The sequence below is a fragment of the Callionymus lyra genome, chromosome 16 (assembly GCF_982586985.1).
Source record: "Callionymus lyra chromosome 16, fCalLyr1.hap1.1, whole genome shotgun sequence".
In the NCBI taxonomy this organism is placed as follows: domain Eukaryota; kingdom Metazoa; phylum Chordata; class Actinopteri; order Syngnathiformes; family Callionymidae; genus Callionymus; species Callionymus lyra.
In genome coordinates this window covers 15,148,586-15,169,831 of record NC_141833.1, presented here as the reverse complement: position 1 = coordinate 15,169,831, position 21,246 = coordinate 15,148,586, and the positions used below count along the sequence as shown (strand labels likewise).

General features: G+C 36.6%; 1 protein-coding gene across 2 annotated transcripts; it reads left to right on the top strand.

Moving 5' to 3' along the window:
- The first annotated feature begins 333 nt into the window (after window positions 1-333).
- mylk4a (myosin light chain kinase family, member 4a) lies at window positions 334-19,133 on the top strand. 2 transcript variants are annotated; one of them, XM_087810751.1, is made up of 14 exons: window positions 334-1,064; window positions 6,096-6,233; window positions 6,373-6,466; window positions 7,690-8,128; window positions 8,194-8,480; window positions 9,599-9,704; window positions 11,267-11,360; window positions 11,624-11,733; window positions 12,947-13,088; window positions 16,202-16,272; window positions 16,336-16,464; window positions 16,529-16,681; window positions 16,761-16,839; window positions 18,000-19,133. In XM_087810751.1, exons 1-14 carry the CDS (start codon window positions 528-530, stop codon window positions 18,051-18,053), a joined length of 2,433 nt encoding a protein of 810 aa, XP_087666877.1. In that variant the 5' UTR covers window positions 334-527; the 3' UTR covers window positions 18,054-19,133. The 2 variants fall into 2 exon arrangements, with proteins under 2 accessions (XP_087666877.1, XP_087666876.1); XM_087810750.1 differs by lacking the exon at window positions 6,096-6,233.
- Window positions 19,134-21,246: the final 2,113 nt, after the last annotated feature.

Below are 21,246 nucleotides of genomic sequence, written 5' to 3'. Positions count from 1 at the left end.
TGTGTCGCCCAGAAGCCCTTTTTGGGATCCAATCTTTTTTTTGCTATGGAGTTATAATCCTGTACAAATGAATGACAACTGTCATAATCATCTTACAAACTGGAACTGGAGTCCCGTCACCATTTTGACACCCGGCGGGCGAGTGACGGCGCTGGGGCTTTGCATTTTAAGAGCTACTCAAATGTCTCATAGCTTCAGCGGGTGCCAAGCCTCACCCCCCCCAACCCCCCCACAACCCACCCCCCTCAAACACTTGACCCTTGCTGACGTCGGCTGTCCATTTACATTTAGGGACGCTGGCTGCCTCCATTCTTAACTTGTAGAGGAAGCAGCCGCCGGGGAGCGAGGATCGTTTCAGCGCGAGTTCCTTCCACTTTTATTTCCTTCTTAGTCGGCCTGTCAGCAGGAGCACTGAGAAGGTAGAGCTGGCTACTATTTTTAATTCCTCGTCTGTTCCGCGGACGCCGCTCTCGTCTCAAGCGGGTGTCTTGACCTGATTTTTAAATTTATTTTTTTTAATCCACACCATGAGTTCCCTGATCATGACGGCCGGAGTGGACCAAAAGGATGGACCCGGCGCGGGCTTCGACCTCATCCAGAACCGCATCGAGTCCCTGAGCAGCAAGATGGACAAGCTCATCCACATCCAGGAGAAGGTCCTCAACCGGCTGGACGGCATGTCGCAGGATATCGACGGCATCGAGAAGGACATGGAGAACCTCAAGGTGGACCACGAGGAGATCCACCTCCCGCCCAGGATGGTGAGCCAGACCCAGGTGGTGGGGAAGGAGGTCAAGGAGATCTGCCAGGAGATGAGCGACGTCATGACGGCGGTGAACCGGCGCTCGGAGATGCAGGCCCAGAAGCTGGAGGGGATGGAGAAGCTGGTCCTCAGCATGCAGCAGGTCATCGGCTTCATCGGGGAAACGGTCAAGAGCTCCCGGGTCATGGAGCTCATCATCAAGGGCCCCGGGTCCCGGAAGTCCTCCAAGGCCAAAGACGGCAAAGGAAAACAAGCGATAAAGAGGAAGTCGTCCGGAGAGACGGTGAAGAAGCCGGACAAGGTGAGATTGACGAACCGAAGGGGGAACCCGAGAGCGCGTTTATCAAACTACTCTCACTCCTCTCGGTTCCATCTGCTACGTCCCGAACATTCCCGGCTACCGCAGCTCATTTATCACGGCAGACGTCCCGCTCATTTCAAAGCTGCGAAACATGCCATTTATCTCGCTCGCTGACTTTAATTTCCGATATCTCACAGGTATCTTGTTATTCTTGGCCCGTCATGTGAAAGAGATCACAGCGCTAAAGCTGACCACTCGGGCATTCCCCCCCTCCCCCCATCGCCCGCGTATGTATCTTGGCTTATGTGTCAGATTCCATGAATGGTGGCCTCTGGGAAATCCGAATGTGCGGGTTTCGGAATATTTTCCCTTTCCAAGTCGACAACAGAGAGCTAATTATACGGCGTTATGTAAGTTAGAAAAACTCATAAAAGTGTTTGACTCGCGTAAAACCCGAATTTAGCGAAGATGTTGGCGGATAGTGACCCATATAGATTCCAAAATAACCCCCCCCCCCTCCGCGACCCTTTGACATGGGTCGGTCTGTGGGACCCCCGATCGGGCGCACGAGTGTGCCGGTGCGAGGCCAGGGCTGAAATGTGAGTGGCCCTGGTTTGGAAACGCTGTTTTTGGATCGGGGGTGCAATACTTGAGGTCTAAATCGGCGTTAACCCTTCCTGGCTCTGAACCCGGGGTTAGGATGACGGCGGTTTGTGCCGAGTCAGCTTCTTTCCTCCCCTTCAATGAGTCGGGCGTTCGCACCCTCGTATCAACAGTTTTGACAGTTGAATGAAAATGAAACGGCTTAAAAAAAAAACCCTCCAGGAGGTTGTTGATCAACTCTGTGGTCGTGAAACTGATACAAAATATCCATGTTTTGGGGATTTGTGGCTTTTTCCGGACAAATCCAACCTATTACTCAACAGGGATTGGTTAATATGGACAGCAATGACTGGTTTTTGACCCTTTTTATAAAGAAACAAACACTATATTTTAAATGTCAGTTGATGTATCACAGAAAATGTGAACAACTTTATCATAAAACTTGACAAATATGAAATATTTATGATGGAGAACAATATCCTGCTCTTGTTCGTAACATTTCGTATTTTTGTTGGTTTTTACTAGACTTATAAAGACCCAGAAGTATACATGTTAAAATATAAGAAAATAGACCATAATACCTTCTCGATCAAATGTCTCACGTGTGTCAAGCTAAGATGAAGTGACCTCAGTAAAGTGAGGTTAAAGGACAATATAGATAATTGGTAAATATAAAGTTTGAGATCAAGATTGAGATTGAGGTTGACATCATCGTTCTAGATGTTTAGATCTGATCTACAGTTGTTTTTTACTGATGCAATTAAATGAAATTTATCTTTAAACAAACCCTTTAAAACTCATTTCGGTGATATTCATTCTCTTTTTTTTTCAATTCAATATATATTTTTAATAGTTTGAGAAGAGAGCTTTAGATAAACGAAACTGGAACATCATCTGTTCTGCAAAAACCTCCATCTTTGAAAATATATAATGAAAATATTTCCAGTGTGATTTTGATCAAAATTGATTTGCTAAATATATTTGGAGCATCTTAACAAGATGTATAAGACGGACGTCTCTTGAATTTGATGAGCTTAAGCTTTTTCAAGGATATCTAAAACGAAAAAAATAGCGAACTAGCCTAAACAACAAAACGTTTTTTGTCCAAAAGTATTAATGTTTGTTTGACCCTGAAGTTTTTAGAAGTTATAAACCCCCTAAAAATATTAAAAATGTAAAAAATCAAAGGCTGTATAATTTACATATTTTATTTGTTATGTTTTATTACATATCTGGACTTAAATGCTCGCTAGCGTCGTTTTTCGGCCGCTTGTGACAGATTCCGAAAAAAGAGGCGTGAGTTGCTGAGGGCTGAAAGAAACTTGAAAACGTTGGAGGACTTTTAAAAGCTGTGACTTGATTAATATTAGATCTACAGAGCTGTAGTTTGTTGTAAAACTAAATTCAAGCTATTGTACTAATAAAAAGGGAGTAATAAGTACATGACTGTATTTGCCACTGTTGGCCTTTGCGGACGAATAAGGCTGAAAACGTAAGAAATCAGGCTTCGTCCAGACGCATTTCATGGCCATCATTTTCTTGTTTACTGGAGCGACAATATCGCCAACTAGAGGCTGGAGGTCATCAGTTAACGAAAACGACATTCAGAGTTTGATTGGAAAAATACATTTTATTTAAAGGGCAACTAATGTGAAAACACAACTCTTCAGACTTACATGTTTCAAATGTTAAAGTCTTCCTCTCCAAGATGGCAGTAAGTCCCTCATCATGACCATGTTTTGAACTTTTTAATAAAGTTGCTCTAAAATCTGGGCGAACAAGAGGTTACAAGTGCGGAGTTCATTATGACGTATTAATGGCTTCACTCCTCTTCCAGCCAGCCCGCTTTGTTTATACAACGAGTCCCTTGGAGGTGGAGACTTCCGGGATTAATGACATGAGGGGACAAACCTTGATGTTTGACCAATCAAAGGAGAGTGGTTGTGGTTGTGGTAAACAAGATTTCATCTTCAGTGGGCGGGGCTTAATATCCTTTCCTAATGTAAATATAAAAAGAGAGTTTTGTACAAACACTGATGATACAATAGAGTCCAAAATCTATTTAAGACACACTTAAATCTAGACATAAGTTGAACATTAAAACAAAACCTACCATATTGTTTTTTTAAATACTGGTTAGTTAAAGTGTTTATGATCTCACGAAGGTTGAGATAAAGACGTCACTATAAAGCTGCATAACGGTTCTGGACGCTGAAAGCAACATTTCGTCACGGATGTCAATCATCTCCCCGCGGTCGAGGGAAATATTAAAAAACACGGTACAAAGCGTTCCCGAGCCGGCAGTATCCTGATCCGAAGGTCATCAGATAACAGAGAACATGGCAGCACTTTCTGACACCTTCACGGCGCGTTAGCAGAACGCCGCTATCAGTTGCGCGAGCGCAGATGTCAGGGTCTTATCTCCTCGTCTGCTCCGTGACCCGCGGGTACGACATCCACCTGATTGACGTCAGCGTCCTCGCCCCGTGAAAAAATATGTTTCCATGTTAATTGAGGTGTTTGGTTAGATCAAGTGAGTGAATCCCGCTTTTACGGCTTCCGTGCGGATCACATGACCTGGAATCCGTTGGGTCATCTTATTAAATGGCCCCTTCGGACGTCTGAGATTTCTGTCGAGTAATTCCTGTTACCGAGGCCACCCCGCTCCATTCCACCCCGCAACAGCGAACATGGCTGTCGCCGGGGGAAACTGAGACAGGTTGTTTTTTTTTGTTTTTTTTTTCTTTCCACGCTGTAGTTGTTTGGTGAGTTTCCTCGGCCTACCTTCTAAAGCTCGTCATATTTTCCACTCTGCGTCGGTGTCGCATTCCCGCGGCCGGAGCGTGACAAGTGATAAGCTATAAATTCACCGCTCTGACGCCGTCCATCCATCTGCCGTGAATGATCAGAGGCTCATAAAAACGCTCATCTCTAGACGTAATCCCTGGTGCGACGATTCATGTTCTCGTCCTCAATGTCTCTTATTTGCAGGTGGTTTTGTGTGGATTAAAGGTGCATGTGAGTCCACGGATCAAGCAACAATGCTCACTTGTATTTGATTTACCTTGTTTTATTTCTACTGCATTTATTTACTGACTTTTTTTCACAAATAAAACTGTAAAAGCGTATTTTTAATCTAATTTAACCCATTTAGTGTAAAATAGAAAATACACTTTTAGTTTTATATAACTAAGTGTGAGACAAAATTTCTTTTTAGGTTTCTTTTGTCAACTTCTTTGTTTTTTGCATCACATAAATCGAATGTTTTAATGCGTGTTAAAATGGGAATTAAAAAAATAGTATTTATTGAATTCTGTTAATTAGTTTATTCTTTCATTGTGAATATAATATCATATATTTACTGGTAGTTTTTATGTGGATTCAACATGCATGACAAGCTAACATTGTTAATTTTTGTTGTTCTGTATTTTTTTTTCAACTGTATTTATTAATAATATATATATATATTTGTATTGCACTTTGCATTTGGTCAACAAATCTCAAAGTGCTACAGTTTTAAAACAGGATAAAGACATAAAATAGAAGATAATGACGCAAAAAAAACAACCCACATTGCTTATTATTAAAAGTAAAATTAAGTAACTCTTTGATTATTACAACTTCTAAAAGTCGTTTTTTAATATTAGTAAACGTTTTTAATAGAAAGGTGACTTTTAGTATATATTAATTTAATTACATTTAATTTAAAGTGTCTTATCATAACAAAGGCACTTTAGAGTAAGTAAGTAAGTAAGTTGTTTAAAAAAATGGTATTAATTAAGTCAACCTAAATCAGATTAAGAAACAATTTTAAACGGACAATAATGACCGATTTTAATTCCTTGTCTTATATCTTGTACACACAGAAGATAGAATGAAAAGTGCAAAACAATGGATAATGGTGGGTGTGATCTGTTGACAATAAAGTGTATTTTCTACCCAATATTAGTGGAAGTTTTGACTAAAAAGACGATTTTTTTTGTATTTTATTAGATGAATATAAGTAAATTAAAATGATTTTTCTTTGCTTACCCAAATTTCATTCAGCAGATTTTTGGATTCTGATTATATAAACACCTTTTTCATCTTAAAATAGCAATTGAAAAATGAAATTGAGAAAAAAACATTTATAATTTATTACATTTTGATAATGCAATGATGTTAATTTTTGATACTTCTAAACAATCTTTAAGTATGTGTTTTGATTTATTTGTTTCATATTATTATACATATTTATATTATTTAAGATGATTTACTCACTTGTCTACTCATATCTGTCGTGCCAATTGTTATTTACATCGTCATGTTTTTCCTTCTTCACTCTCACTCCGTCAAAGTAACAAATCCATCCGTCAACAATTCATCTTTCCGTGTGTCTTCACCTGTAGTTTCCATGTAACCTGACTAAACCATCTTGTCTTCTACTAGAAAACTACCTCTAATAAAGCCTCTAAAGGGAACCAACAGATAACGCCAGTATGTGAGCCCACTACTCCTCAGCGCTCTCACAAGATAACGTTCCACGGACCAAAGCGTTTCCTCGCCTCTCGAAAATGTGGAATCTTTGTAGGTTCATGTATAGTTCTGCATACATGTACGTGTTTGTACATATATGTGCCGCTGTTTCCTGAGACTGCGTGTTCATCCATGTGTGGTTGAAATTGTGTATTTGTTTGGTTTTAAACAATGTTTTCAAACTCTCCAGATGAAAGACCACAAAGGAAAAGATGCAACAGAAAAGCCCAATTTGAGCCCCAAAATTCAAAGAGCTCAGAAGTCAAAAACTCCCAACACGACAGGTAACAAGAAACATTCATATTCCTGTTTTATTCCCGCATCTAACCGACTAAATTCATATGAAATGATGACAATATTCAAATGAATTGAGTGTCCAACAGGAAAACCTATTTTAAATATTGATTTTATGTATCTTTTCTTGAATTATAGCCACTAGGGAGCGCACCTTTTTAAATACTAGTTTAATAGGCACTCAGGTAAATAAATAAACAATTCTTATATAAAGGGATGGTATGATATTCTACAACCTTGTTCCATTTATGATCATTAAAACAGATTATAATTACAGATAATAATCTTATGCCAGCTACCTGGGGGAGATAGGCAGGGGACCCCATTGACAGGTTTCCCATAGAACAAATTTGAGTCCAAATAAGCCATGACTCAAATTATAAACTGTAACATAGAGCTCAGGGCAATGTCCAAACTTTTTAAGGACAGTTAGCATGAGCATTCAGCATGGACAGTTAGCATGAAGAGTTAGCATGGACAGTTAGCATAAAGTGTTAGCATGGAGAGTTACCATGAAGAGTTAGTATGGACAGTCAGCAAGGACATTCAGCCTGGACAGTTAGCATTAAGAGTTAACATAGACAGTTAGCATAGGCAAGTAAGCATGGACAATTTGCATGGACAGTTAACACGGACAGTTAGTATGGAAAGCTAGCATTGGCCGTTAGCATCAACAGTTAGCATGGACAGTTAGTATGGAAAGCTATCATTGGCCGTTAGCATCAACAGTTAGCACAGAGAGTTAGCATGGACAGTTAGCATGGGCAGTTAGCATGGACAGTTTAAATGGAAAGCTAGCAGGGAGAGTTAGCATGGACAGTTAGTATGGAAAGCTAGCATTGGCAGTTAGCACGGACAGTTAGCACAGACAGTTAGCATGGACAGTTAGCATGGACAGTTAGCAGCTTCACTATGTAGTGTTTTTCTTTGAATGTTATAAAAACCTTGTCTGACATCTCAAAAGTTAATTTTTTTTACATTATTTTACATTTTTCTGCTGAAAAATATATTTCATAAAGCTGACGACGGCCGCATATATTCTGCAAAAGGACCAACAATGGGCCCCGGGCTGCACTTTTTGACATGCCTGGCTCAGGTTATAGATATAAAGTGTGTAGCTAGCTATAGCATGAGTAGGAGAACACCCTTGACTCAATCTGATTGGATATTTATTGGTCATTAAACATTTTTATACTTGTCTGGATGTTTGTAGATCTCGTCCCCCTGAAGAAACAAACTCTTCTCCTGGAGGAGGTGAAGAAACTCAACAAGGAGAACGCAGAGAAGTCGAGTCAGCAGTTTTCTCCTGCGAGTCTGGACCTGGAGGCCGGAGAGTCGCTAGAGGAACGACCAGCAGAACAAGCTCACGTAGAAGACCACCAGCAGGAGGCCGAGGTTCCCAAGGAAGCCCCGGAGGAGGTGGTGGAGAAGAAGGAGGAGGAGGTGGTGGAGAAGAAGGAGGAGGTGGTGGAGAAGAAGGAGGAGGTGGTGGAGGTAAAGGTGGCTGATGCAGTGGAGGAAGAAAAAGTGAAAGAAGAAGTGAAGGAGGAGGAAGTAAAGGTGGAGATTCATGATGATGCATCAGCTGCAGAAGAAAAAAGCCAAAGCTCAGCTGCTGTTCCTGAAGAACATGAAGAACAAAAACCTTCCAGGTAAGAACCTCTAACTTCCTCCTGAGGCGTCGCCATTAAAAATAAAAAAACATTTTCGTCTCCAGCCCCGAAGACGTCACCAGCGACTCCCTTCCTCTCCAGCCCGAGGAGACCCAGGTGACCGAGGTCGCGACCTTCGTGAGCGAGGAGCACTTGAACATCCAGGCGAGCGTGGAGCAGAAGAAGGAGGACCAGGAGGAGCAGAAGCCCGAGGGCTGGGCCGTCTTCAGGGCCGACGGCGTGGAGCTGGAGTTCGACCTGAAGAGGAAGGTGGAGCAGCGGCGCCAGGAGTTCGGCGTCGAAGACCAGCTGGAGAAGGAGGAGGACGAGGACGTGGAACGATACTTTATCGGTGAGTGTGTCCAGGATTCAGAGTTTCAACTCCTCAAGATGCTGTCACACAAGAGCAGGAGCCTTAATAACATGGAAACATGACATACAGATATTAAAAAGTCTAAATTGTCATTAAAAAATGGCCAAAAAATGATATTGTTATTGAATAAAAAATAAATAAAATGTAGCGGCAAAAAAAAATCAAACAAATCTACTTCTTACACTTGGAAAAAAAAAGTATTTTTCTTTATCATGTGGTTTCATTCTATAATACAAACAAGTTACATCAGCCACTATTATTATTATATATAATTTGATTTGAATTTTTGTTTAAAATTTCCACAGGAAAGAAAAGTCAAAATGTCAAAAAGCTAAAAGCTATAAAGCTAAAAGGCTAAGTACTCTCATGCATTTGTTGTAATGAAAAAGTAAATTGTTTAAATTATTTATCCTGTATCGACTATAACTGTCTTAAAAATGACTTAGTTTAAGTTTAAGTCAAGTAAAATTAGTCTCATATTCTTGAAGCTTGTTTTGGTAAAGTAAACAAGTGAAAACTGGTTAAAAACCCCCTCTATATGTAATCATTTTGTTACAGAGAAAACCCGTTGATTTAGCGTAATTTTGAAATGTATTTTTTCTGCACTTTACTTTTTGTTTTTTCTGCTGGTTTTGGTATTTTATTTTCGCAGTTTTTGATCCGTGAAAATAATGTTAAAAATAAACCGGTCCATGGTGCAAAAAAAATTGTGATGACCCCAAAGTTGGTCATTAATAACAAATTAAATTCACAAATGTATCTTTTTTTTCTGTTAAAAAATAATAATGATTCAAATCATATTCATAGTTTAACTCTCACCTCACGTGGTCCACATAAAACCAGTCCATGGGACACATTCGGCCCCCGGGCCTCGCTTTCCCTGCGGTTTGTTTTGGAATGAAACATGTAAATATTTTGATGGACGTCAAAGGAATGATAAGTAGGATGTTCGTCGCTGTCGTTTCTGTTGATCTAAGCATATTATCAGTCCAGACAAAACCCTAATTATGACCACCACACCCCCCCCCCCAACACTATAGCAGTGTGTATGTTCCCACATAACTTATTAAAGCGGATTATATCTGGTCCTGGTTTAGACACGGCTCCTCCAGCGACGGCTCCTTTCAACCACCGGGTGGTGTCGGCCAAACCCAACCAGATCAGCAACTTCTACACCATCAACTGGCAGGAGGTTCTGGGCGGGTAAGATCCGGCACAGTCACAGACCAGAGACGCCAGAAACCATTGTGTAACCCCCCCCCCCCCCCCCCCACACACACACATACACACATACACACACCCGCCACTCTCTGCTTCATAACTTTCGAGTCAAAGAAGTTATTTTTACTCCTGGACTCGGTGGAATGTGAAACCCAAGCCGCGGTGCCAGCTGGTAGCTAATCACTGAGTGTTAATCCAGGTCTTCAAAGAAGAGACAGAGCAGCTCACGTCTAATGAAATAACAGATTCATCACGGGCAGGATGGAGGGATACTGGGGGACGGGGGGACGGGCGGGGGGGTCGTCATGTTGTTTTTCCCCTGATGTTATCTAATGTCACCGTCGTCCTTTCAATGAGTCGGTTTATTGTAAGGAATGAGGAAAACCCCTGAGTTATCTATCATAACCTCAGGTTCTACGAATTGGTGTGAGGGCGGAGCACCAATATGAAGTAGAACTGGAGCTTTTCAGCTTCAATCATATTAACTTTTTAAACACTTATATTAAAATAACACAAACTCTTGAGATGCTTTTCTATTCGTACACAAAAAGCATTTTGGTACCTGAAGCCAAACAAAGCTCCCAAAAACTCCTTGCTACGTTAGCATTTTTGCTACTAGATACTTTTCTCCAGGGCTCGACACAAATAAATATATATATATTTTTTTAACATCCATAAATTTAATCTAGTTCTATTACAGTTTAATACATTTCAGTTCGATACTTAATACAAACCCTTTTTTCATTACCCTTGTTATTTTTGTTTAGTAAATGTAGCTACATGTTTTGGGGGGAAATATTTATAAAGCAGAAATAAGTAAATAACAGTCACTGCTTTAAGATTTTTAATATGTTAGTGGCATAAAAGATTTATACAACTTGTACTTAAAATCTTTACATATAAGCTCAGCTATACTAAGATTTTGTTGAATTTTTAAAGTATTTTTTAAACTTTGTTTGGCTTACGTAACTTTATTTATAAACCATTTTAAAACAACATCAGGTGACACAAAGTTCAGTTCAATTACAAACAACTTAATCATGTGATAAAAACAGTAAAACAATAAAAAAAATACAAATGCTACTTTACACCTCTATAAGCTTTGTAGCTATGCTAATATTCATTAGGTAGTGTAGTGTAGGGTGCTGGGCTTTAACTTTGAAACATTTTTATATTTATATCAACATTTTATATTATTGCTATGTCATTTATTTCATATATTATAACTGCATTAACCTGGTTGCTACGTTAGCTAAAAAGCTAGTAAGCATCAAAAGCAACTAGATAAAATCTTTTAGCTAGGCTACATTAGCATTTTAGCATCAAAATAACTTCATAATAGTGTTTAAGTTAATCAACTGCATTTTCTAGCTATAATCTGTTCTTGAACTACATTAGCAACATTAGCTTATCTACTTTATTAGCCTTCTTTAGCATCGTTAGCTCAAGTCGCGACTGCAAATTGAATACAATGTTTTTGTTATTAAATTAAGTTTTTTTTTTTCAATGTCTTTTAAACCAAATGTGTGACTTCTGTGTTAAAGGGGTCGTTTTGGTCAAGTGCACAAGTGCGTTGAAAACTCATCAGGTCTGACCTTGGCCGCCAAGGTCATCAAAGCCAGGGGTCAGAAGGATAAGGTACAACGCTTCACACACTCTATTGTCTTTTTCTTTTTTTGTTCCGTTTTCAAAAGACACTGCATGGCGTGAAAAAGAAAAATCCCTCACAACACAAGGACATTTGGAACAGAAGCCGCCGGTGGCAAATAATTCGCCGCTCGGCGAGAAATATTTGACCTCCAGGAGAAGATGCTTCAGAACAGCTGACGCCTCTCGTCGTCTGTGTCGTCGTCTACGTCCGTCGTCTACGTCCGTCTCACCGTCTGTCTGTGTTTCTGCAGGAGGTGGTGAAGAACGAGATCCAAGTCATGAATAACCTGGACCACGCCAACCTGATCCAACTCTATGCCGCTTATGAGTCCAGAAATGACATCATCCTTGTACTTGAATAGTACGATCCTTCTTTATTCCTTCTAAGTCAGCGTTAAGTAGTATGATAGTAAACGTGCGCCGTCGGCATCAAAATCAGACTTTGAATTAAAAAAAACATCAAATTTCAAGCACCGTTCCTAATTTTCCGATGAATGAATAAATAATAAATAAAATGTATATTCAGAATGAACAAAAACAAAAGTAAAAAGTGTTAATTTAAACATTATTTACATTGAATTATTTTACATTTATTTTTTATTCCCCCCTCCCAATTAATTGTAAATATTGGAAATTCGTTTTACATTTAATTTTTAAATGTATTATATGTACTATGTTAAATGTCTAATATTTATTTTAAACTTAATTATGAAAATATATTTCTTAAGTAGTGTTTTACGCACGTATTTCACATTCATTGTTTACACTAAATATTTTTTAGATTGAATCTTGACAAGGAAATGTTTTTAACATTTTTTTCACTGAATATTAATTTTAATAACATTAACACCTATTTGTTTAGTAAGTTTTGATATTTACATATATTATATATACAATGAGTGATTTATAATGTATATGCATTTTATGTTTGTTTTTTAAATTAAGTGTTTACATTGAATTATTTAACATTTATCTTATTCCCCCCCAATTAATTGTTTACATTGGAAACTCTTTGTACACTTAATTTTTAAATGTATTACTTTTTGTTATGAATCGTTTACCATGAATATTTATCTTACACTTAATTTTCACAATATTTTTTTCAAATTCATTGTTTGCACTAAATCATTTTACTTAATTATTTTTCCCAATGAGTTTTTTAAAACTTAATTCTGATATTATCCTTATTTTTTTTTAAATTAATAATGAATATGTTTTATATGCAATTTTAACATTTTTCTTTACCAATTAAGTGTTTACATTTAGTTAATTTAATTATTTTTCTCCACTAAATTGTTTACATTAAATTTCTTTACATTAGTTTTTCACACATGAATTAATTCATGTATTGACACAAAAATAGACGGAAAAAAACAAACAAAAGTGCTTGAAATGTGATGTTTTTTTAAAAAAAAAAGTCTGATTTTGATGCTGAAACTAAAATGTTAGAAATTCATAATCAAAGTCCTAAAGCACACGTTTACTTCCATATCGTAGCTTGGAGCTCACATGATATATATATATATATATATATATAAATGATACATGTATGGAAACATGTTTTCTGTCTCCAGCGTCGGAGGAGGCGAGCTCTTCGACAGGATCATCGACGAGAACTACACCCTGATGGAGCTGGACGCCGTGGTCTTCATCCGGCAGATCTGTGACGGTCTCCAGCACATGCACAAGATGTACATCCTCCACCTGGACCTCAAGGTACACGTGGATCCAGTTTAAAAATAGTCTCGATTATTTCCAGGAGCGTGTGATGATGCAAGAGGTTTAGGACGGAGTCGTAACTGTCAGCGAGGAATGAACGTCATAAATCTTGCGGATCTGCGGCATCACGGACCCCCGGCTCTTATTCGGCCCCTCGATCCTGCTCGCATGACTGGGATGGTGTCGCGTCTACTTCGGGATCCACGGAAATATGGACATTTTGAAGCTATTCTTATAAATAGTCCACTATCCTTTTTGTTAGCCGCCGCTGTCTCGGTCAAAAACATCGTACATACTTATTACAGGTGTGTTTTTGTATTAGTCAATTATAGGACTTCCTCTAGAGCGAATATAAATGAAATCGTATGTCATTAAGAACTTCTTATCCTAGCTTCAAACAGAAGACATAAGAACTCTTTATCTTAGCTTAGAACAGAAGAAATAAGAACTCTTTATCTTAGCTTAGAACAGAAGAAATAAGAACTCTTTATCTTAGCTTAGAACAGAAGAAATAAGAACTCTTTATCTTAGCTTAGAACAGAAGAAATAAGAACTCTTTATCTTAGCTTAGAACAGAAGAAATAAGAACTCTTTATCTTAGCTTAGAACAGAAGAAATAAGAACTCTTTATCTTAGCTTAGAACAGAAGAAATAAGAACTCTTTATCTTAGCTTAGAACAGAAGAAATAAGAACTCTTTATCTTAGCTTAGAACAGAAGAAATAAGAACTCTTTATCTTAGCTTAAAACAGAAGAAATAAGAACTTTTTGTCTTAGCTTAGAACAGAAGAAATAAGAACTATTTATCTTAGCTTAGAACAGAAGAAATAAGAACTCTTTATCTTAGCTTAGAACAGAAGAAATGAGAACTTTTTATCTTAGCTTAGAACAGAAGAAATAAGAACTTTTTATCCTAGCTTAAAACAGAAGAAATAAGAACTCTTTATCTTAGCTTAGAACAGAAGAAATAAGAACATTTTGTCTTAGCTTAGAACAGAAGAAATAAGAAATCGTTATCTTAGCTTAAAACAGAAGAAATAAGAACTCTTTATCTTAGCTTAAAACAGAAGAAATAAGAACTCTTTATCTTAGCTTAAAACAGAAGAAATAAGAACTCTTTATCTTAGCTTAAAACAGAAGAAATAAGAACTCTTTATCTTAGCTTAAAACAGAAGAAACAAGAACTCTTTATTTTAGCTTATAACAGAAAAAATAAGATTTTCTTATCTTATTTTAAAACAGAAAAAAGAATAACTTCTTTATCTTAGCTTAAAGCAGAAAAAACACAAATTTAGCAACACAAATTGGAGTAGAAAGCCGAAAACTTTTGGAATAAATACACATTTAATAAATAACAAGAAGTACAATAAACGCAACGCGTCCAACTGTCGAATATAACTGGAAACAAAAGGAAAGAACTGGGAACCTGGAAAACGGAAAAGAAAACATTGAGGTCAAAACACTCGCGAATACACAAGTATTAACTAAGCGCTGAAGCTCAGAGGCAAACATACAAGAAGTCCAACATGAACAAGCAGGAAACGGAGAAACAACCACAATCCAGTGCAGGAAATCATCTGACCCGGGACACAGGTCTGGACTGGTTCAAGTAGGTTCTTGATTGCTGACGAGGTCCAGCCGTGTGCCATTGGTTTAATCAGGAGAGAACAGGAAGTGAGACTACAAAATAAAAGCAGTATATATCGGTCTATATTCAAAACTGTATTATTTAACCACATATTGTAAACAACACAACAATAGTTTCTGAACAATTAAGACATTTTTCCGGTCAGTCCTTAACCTTTGTGTTATCTCAGGGTCAAGGTGACCCGGAAAAACTTTGACCCAGGGACAACACAAGGGCTACCACAAACACATTTGTTTCCGGAGCTACTGGTCACCTTGACCCTGAGATAACGCAAGGGAAAAAGAAGTTCTCAATGTATTTTTTGAACTGGATGAAGTTTCAGGAGCTTTTATTTTGAAGTTCTGAATTAAATAATAGAATAATATTTGTGTTCACGTTTGGCCCCCGCTCTCTTTGACGTCATCAAATGTGGCCCCTCCCTTAAAAAAGGTTATGACACCCCTGGGGACACCAATTGGTTAAAGTATATACTTAATTGAATATCGTTTTGATTGTTTAAGCGCTTTGTCAACCTGGTCTGGAAAAGCGCTATATACAGTAAATAAAAATGACTTACTTACTTACTTACTTACAACAACACCATAATGCTAATGCTAATGCTAACCGTAAAAATAAAGTTCACCCTTATCCTATGTTTTTGAGTAAGAATGCATTTTAAAAATGTTTTATTTTTATATACTCTCCGTTAGTTGTAACTAAAAATGGTCAAATATGCAGTAGGCTTATTATTGATGTATTATGCAAATTAGGTTTACATATTTGCTTTTTATATAGCTTTATAGCTTTTTGAAAAATATATATTAACCAAAAATATATTAATTCTTATTATTCTTTGAATACGTGACTAAAACACTACTTAAAAGAAAAGTGATTCTTTTTTTTATTGTTTTCTCTCAAAATACACATCAAGTTTGTACTAGTGTGAAAAATAAATAGTAAAAAAAAAGCATAAAATCAGAAGTTAAGTGTCCTTGAGAGTCATGAAAGGCACATTACACTAATACAGTATAATTATTATTATTATTACTTCTAAAACGCCGATAAAGCCTTCGAGCATGTTGCTGTCTTTTATTTTGAAGGGTTGAATTGTTTAAAGATCATTTCAGCGAAACCAAAACCGAGATCAAATGCTTTTTTTGTGTCACATTAAAAACACAGTTTACATCAGCTATAAGTACCTCATTCTAAATTCGAAGTGTCCAGTACTGCAGTATCAGCATAAGTTTACTCGTCCTTGTTAGTTCGTCAGCGTGTTTTAAAGATGTCACGGATGGTTATGAAATCACTGAACTCCATCTTCTGTCAGTTTAACACCAGGTACACTTGACCCCACATTAAACAAGTATGAGGTCAGTTAGCGTGAGGTATTTTTACCAGCCGCTAAAGAGCCGCGGCGCTAGCTCGGGCGGCCATTTTCTCTCATTTTCATTCTTTTCTTAAATTCCATCTCGTCTGAATTCCAGCCGGAGAACATCCTGTGCGTGAGCAGAGTCACCAACAAGATCAAGATCATCGACTTCGGTCTGGCCAGGATGTGAGTGACCCCCAGAAGAAAGAGTCTCATGTTCGAGTTAAATATTTAAACTGTTTATTTCAGATACAAACCCAGGGAGAAGCTGCGGGTGAACTTCGGCACGCCGGAGTTCCTGGCGCCCGAGGTGATCAACTACGACTTCGTGTCGTTCAACACGGACATGTGGAGTCTGGGCGTCATCACCTACATGCTGTGAGCGAGACACGTCCACGACGACAGGAAGTGGTTTTTTTCTGACCCGTTGCTTCTCCTTCAGCCTCAGCGGACTCAGTCCCTTCCTGGGCGACGACGACAACCAGACCCTCAACAACATCCTGGCCTGTCAGTGGAACTTCAACGAGCCCGAGTTCATAGACACGACCGAGGAGGCCAAAGACTTCATCTCCAGGCTCCTGCTCGTCAACAGGAAGTACGAACACAAACACATATATATGATATGATATGATATACATATATATATATATGATGATGAAATGTTCGTGTTCTAGTTGGAGAATCGGTGCTGCTGAGGCTCTGAGGCATCCTTGGCTCTCGGACTCCGTCCTCCATCACAGACTTAACACCAAGGTTAGAGATGTTCACCTGCCTGATGGAGTGAAGGTCCGACCTTCTCACACACTTTAATGTACACCATGATCTTTCAATTCATGAAAAGAAAAATTATCTATATATATTTTATCTTTAGCTGAAGCACAATATTAGTTTGAATAATGATATGAAGTATATCATTATATTTATTTATTCTTGACCATTTTGGAGATTGTTTTTTATTTTATTTTAATATTTATATTTATTTTAGTTTGTAATGCAAACTATGATTATAGTCCAAGTTGTAATATTTTTTTGGGGAAAAATGCTTGATCGTTTTTTAAATGTCCTTGATTTATTTAATATTTACTTCTTTAATTTCTATATATATTCTTCATTAAATGTGAATTAAAATATAAAAAATATAAACAAAACAAACATATGCTTTTTTAATTGTTGTTTTTCTGCAAATAATCTTTACTTTTCAACAAATTTTTTTTGTGTTATTTTCCCTCTTGTGGGACTATTATATAAATATATTATCTTAAACGTAATCTTTATTTTAATTTCAATCTTATTTCGAGCACAATATTAAATTTAATTTGTCTACATTCTTCATTAATTGTGAATTAAATTGATATAATGTAATGATATATAAATATATATATTTCAAACGTGTATTAACCAGATTAGTGACTAAAAACATCATTTTTTATTATATTTATATTGTGTTTCCAGTCGTGGGACTATTAATAAATATATTATCTTCTCTGTAATCCTTATTTGTATACGTTTATTAAAAAAATATGTAATAATTAAATAGAATTAAAAACACGTTTTATTTTTATTTTTTATTATTATTGTTATTATTATTATTTTGTGTTTCCTCTTGTGTGACTATCATTTATTATTATATATTTGTTTTAATCTAATCTTTTTTTTCCCCATTAAATTACGTATTTGTCTGTGATATTGTAAAAAAAAAATCGCAATGTATTATTTTACTGAGATTATTATTTTTCTTGATTCAGGGTTTGACTTAATAATAACATAAGCAACATTATAATCCAATACTATATATTTGGTTTTACTTTCATTTAATAAGAACAAAAAAAGGTGTGTCTTATTCAAAACTACACAATGATTTTAAAATGTATTCTTCCACTCGTTTGATCACGTGATTCCTTGTGTTCCTCTAGAAAACCATGTGTAGATCTAGACGGTCGTCTTGTGTCCCCACCGCTGACAGCTGAGGTGTCATACCACGTCTCTCCGCCAGGGAGCAGCATCATCTCAATTATCGATACTCTTGTGTCTCCAACGCCTTCTGTTCAGCTCTGGAGTTTATTTTAATTTTTTTTTTTTAATTTTGCCTCCAGCTTCGGCCATATGGACCAACGCTCCTGTCATTTTTTTTTTTTAATCTAAATTGGCTTTTTTAATTTTATCGAAACACTGAAATTAGAGATTAAATAATGAGCCCTGTGTTAATAACAAATTCATAAATTTGAACACATAATTAAAACGGTGAGTTTAATTTAATTTAAACCTCTGTTTAAAAAAACCTATATTTTAGGTTAATTGAGTGAAGTATAATTAATAAAGATAGATTTTAAAATATTATTTTTACACTTAAATAACCTCATTTAGTTAAAAAAAAGACTTTGAATAAATTCAATCCAACTCACAGTTTTCATATTTTAGTGAACACATTTCCAGATAAATAACTTTATTTCCCACTTTTTTTTTTAATATCTATTTAACAAATCCATGATTTAGTTCCTGTGAAGCTCCATTTGTGCAAACATTTACATCTTCATGTATGGTTAGTCAGTGAAACATGTTTCTTATCTATAGTTTTAAATCAACTACTAGATATAAACGTTGGCGAGTGTGTGTACAGTCGATTGTATATGTAGTATGTGCACTTTAAAAAAAACTTTATTTATTCTAACGTAGATCACAGGTAAAGCCGCCAGGACGACTGATTGTTTTTGAACTTCTCTTCATTCTACTCTTCATATTTGCTTCAGCCTTAAAACCTATTTAACAACACGAATGATGTCTTATCGGTAACGCTTTGATATGTCGCATGTATTTATAGAAACAAAAGCTTTTTTTTTTCTTTCTTTTTGTTGTAATCACACGAGCCGAGTGTGCGACTAAATGCTTTTGCTATGTCATTTCCAAGTGCCTTCTGTGAAGGTTCGGCCCTGACAGTGAACACGTAGCTACCTATCTAGCGTTGCCTCTGTCAACAACCCTTGTAAGATTTTATTTCATAAACAAAATGTTGCTTTTAGTAGTTGAACTATGTATATTTTCACATTCAGCATGTGTTTTCTTGAAGTGTGCCACATGATTAAAGTGAAAACGTGTCTTTGACTCAAGGTTTTGTGTTTTTTTTTGTTTAAGTAACTCCATATGAGTGTTAAAATCCTTAATAAACACTTTTTAAACTGCTCGTTTTAAAAAAGAAAAAACACAATTTATCCTATAATACAAGTAATCAAGGTGTACCTCAGGGCCATGTGTTGTATCCACTGATGTTCATTAATAGCACTGACGGGGAATAAAAATAACAATACTTTTATTAAATATTTAAAATAATGAATTATGTTTTCAAACATGTATCAAATATGTCATTATTTGTAGATATAAAAGAAATAAATAAAAATAAAAATGAAGTAAAAACAACGTAGCTTGAAAGTGTTTTACTTTAAAAGAAAGGTAGAAAAAACGAATATATATATTTTTCAATACATTAATTGTCAAAAAAATTCCTTTATTTGATTTTAGAAAAGATTGTTGTGTTGTTTAAATAGATATTTACAGCATTTAAATGATAATCTTTAAAAAATTAATTAGACAACTCAACCAATGAGAAGCTAGCAGCGTGCTAAGCTAGCAATTAAACATACACTAAAATGTGTTCTTCACTCATCTAGAGAACTTACAGTTGAAGCTATGAATGTTAGCTCTGTTTGTATCTGGAAATACAAAAGAGTTTTAAAAAATAAAACCAAATAAAAGTTATTAAAAAATGTAGTTAGAAAAAAAGAATTGTAGGAAAAACATAATTAAATAATAATATATTTTTTGAAACATTAATTGTCAAAGAATGTCCTCGATTAGATTTTAGAAATAATTATTGTGTTGTTTAAATGGATATTTACAGAGTTTAGATATCAATTTAACAATTAAATTCAATAGCTTAGTTAGCACTGTTGCTAGCTAAGATATGCTAGCAAATAAACCTACAATTAAATAAAAAAATGTTTCCCTAATTAACATAACAGTTGGTGCTTATCATTATTAGCTATGATGCTACAAAAAAGACCAAAATAAATCATATCAAATTGCATATGGTTGTTTGCTTCTGACCTTGGCTCCTTCACATGTTTGAGTGATGTAATTGGCTAATCCGTGATCTTTGTCACTTAAAGAAACAACGACTTTTTTTTAAAATATCCAGAACATGTGAAAACCTAATTATATTTAAGATTAGATGCTAATCCTAGACTCTGAGATCAGATTAGATTAGACGTAACTTTATTTAAAATTCCTTTGGTAAATGATGGTTATTTACAACAACATTAAACAAATAATATTATAACATATAAGTGTCACACGTCCACTTCCCGGCCGTCCGTCCAACCATGTGAACTATTTGGGGGCGAGAATCTCATAATCTCCGCCCGGGCCGGAGCTAAACCTTAAACACATAAACACACACTCTCGCTCCAGATGAAAGTGCAGATGATTCCCGGAGCCTAATAAAGAGCATCTGAGGGAGCCGGTGTCTGTTCACCTGAGAAAATAAACTCCTCTGGCGGGATGATAATGGTTTTGAGGGGAAGGTCGGAATCAAACTCGCACACACGGGGAACCGTGGCGAGGTCACGGGAAGGACTTCGATGCGAGGATCGAGACGAGCGACGGCGAGGTGAACGATTTGAAACGTGCATTTCCACAAAGTATACCATAATTCCATCCTGCAATATCCTTAAACAGCAGGAAGGTCTTATTTTGCTTTCAGCGCCGGGTGAGCCGAGGATAAGTGCAGCCTCGAAAGAAGCAGCTTCGTCGGAAACTTGTATTTAATCGTACAGAAATACCAGAACGACTCTCGGCTTTGCCAACTGGGAGAAACTTGAGAAATGAGGATTTATTCCGATGTTCGTCTGTGTAGTTATTCATTTATGGTCGACACCAGAGTGACTTCATTCAAACTGACTCGTTTGGTCGTTTTGTTTTCAGGCCAACGTTTGACCTTCAAGTTACGATCAGATGTTCGCTCGGAGAGGAGAACCACAGGGGTCGACTCTTGGACGACCTTTGTTCATCATCATGTTGTTGATGATATATAAGGCTGTCAATACTCTATTGATCAATATATTATTGAATCATTATTGAATCATTATCTTTTTTATCTTATCATCCATC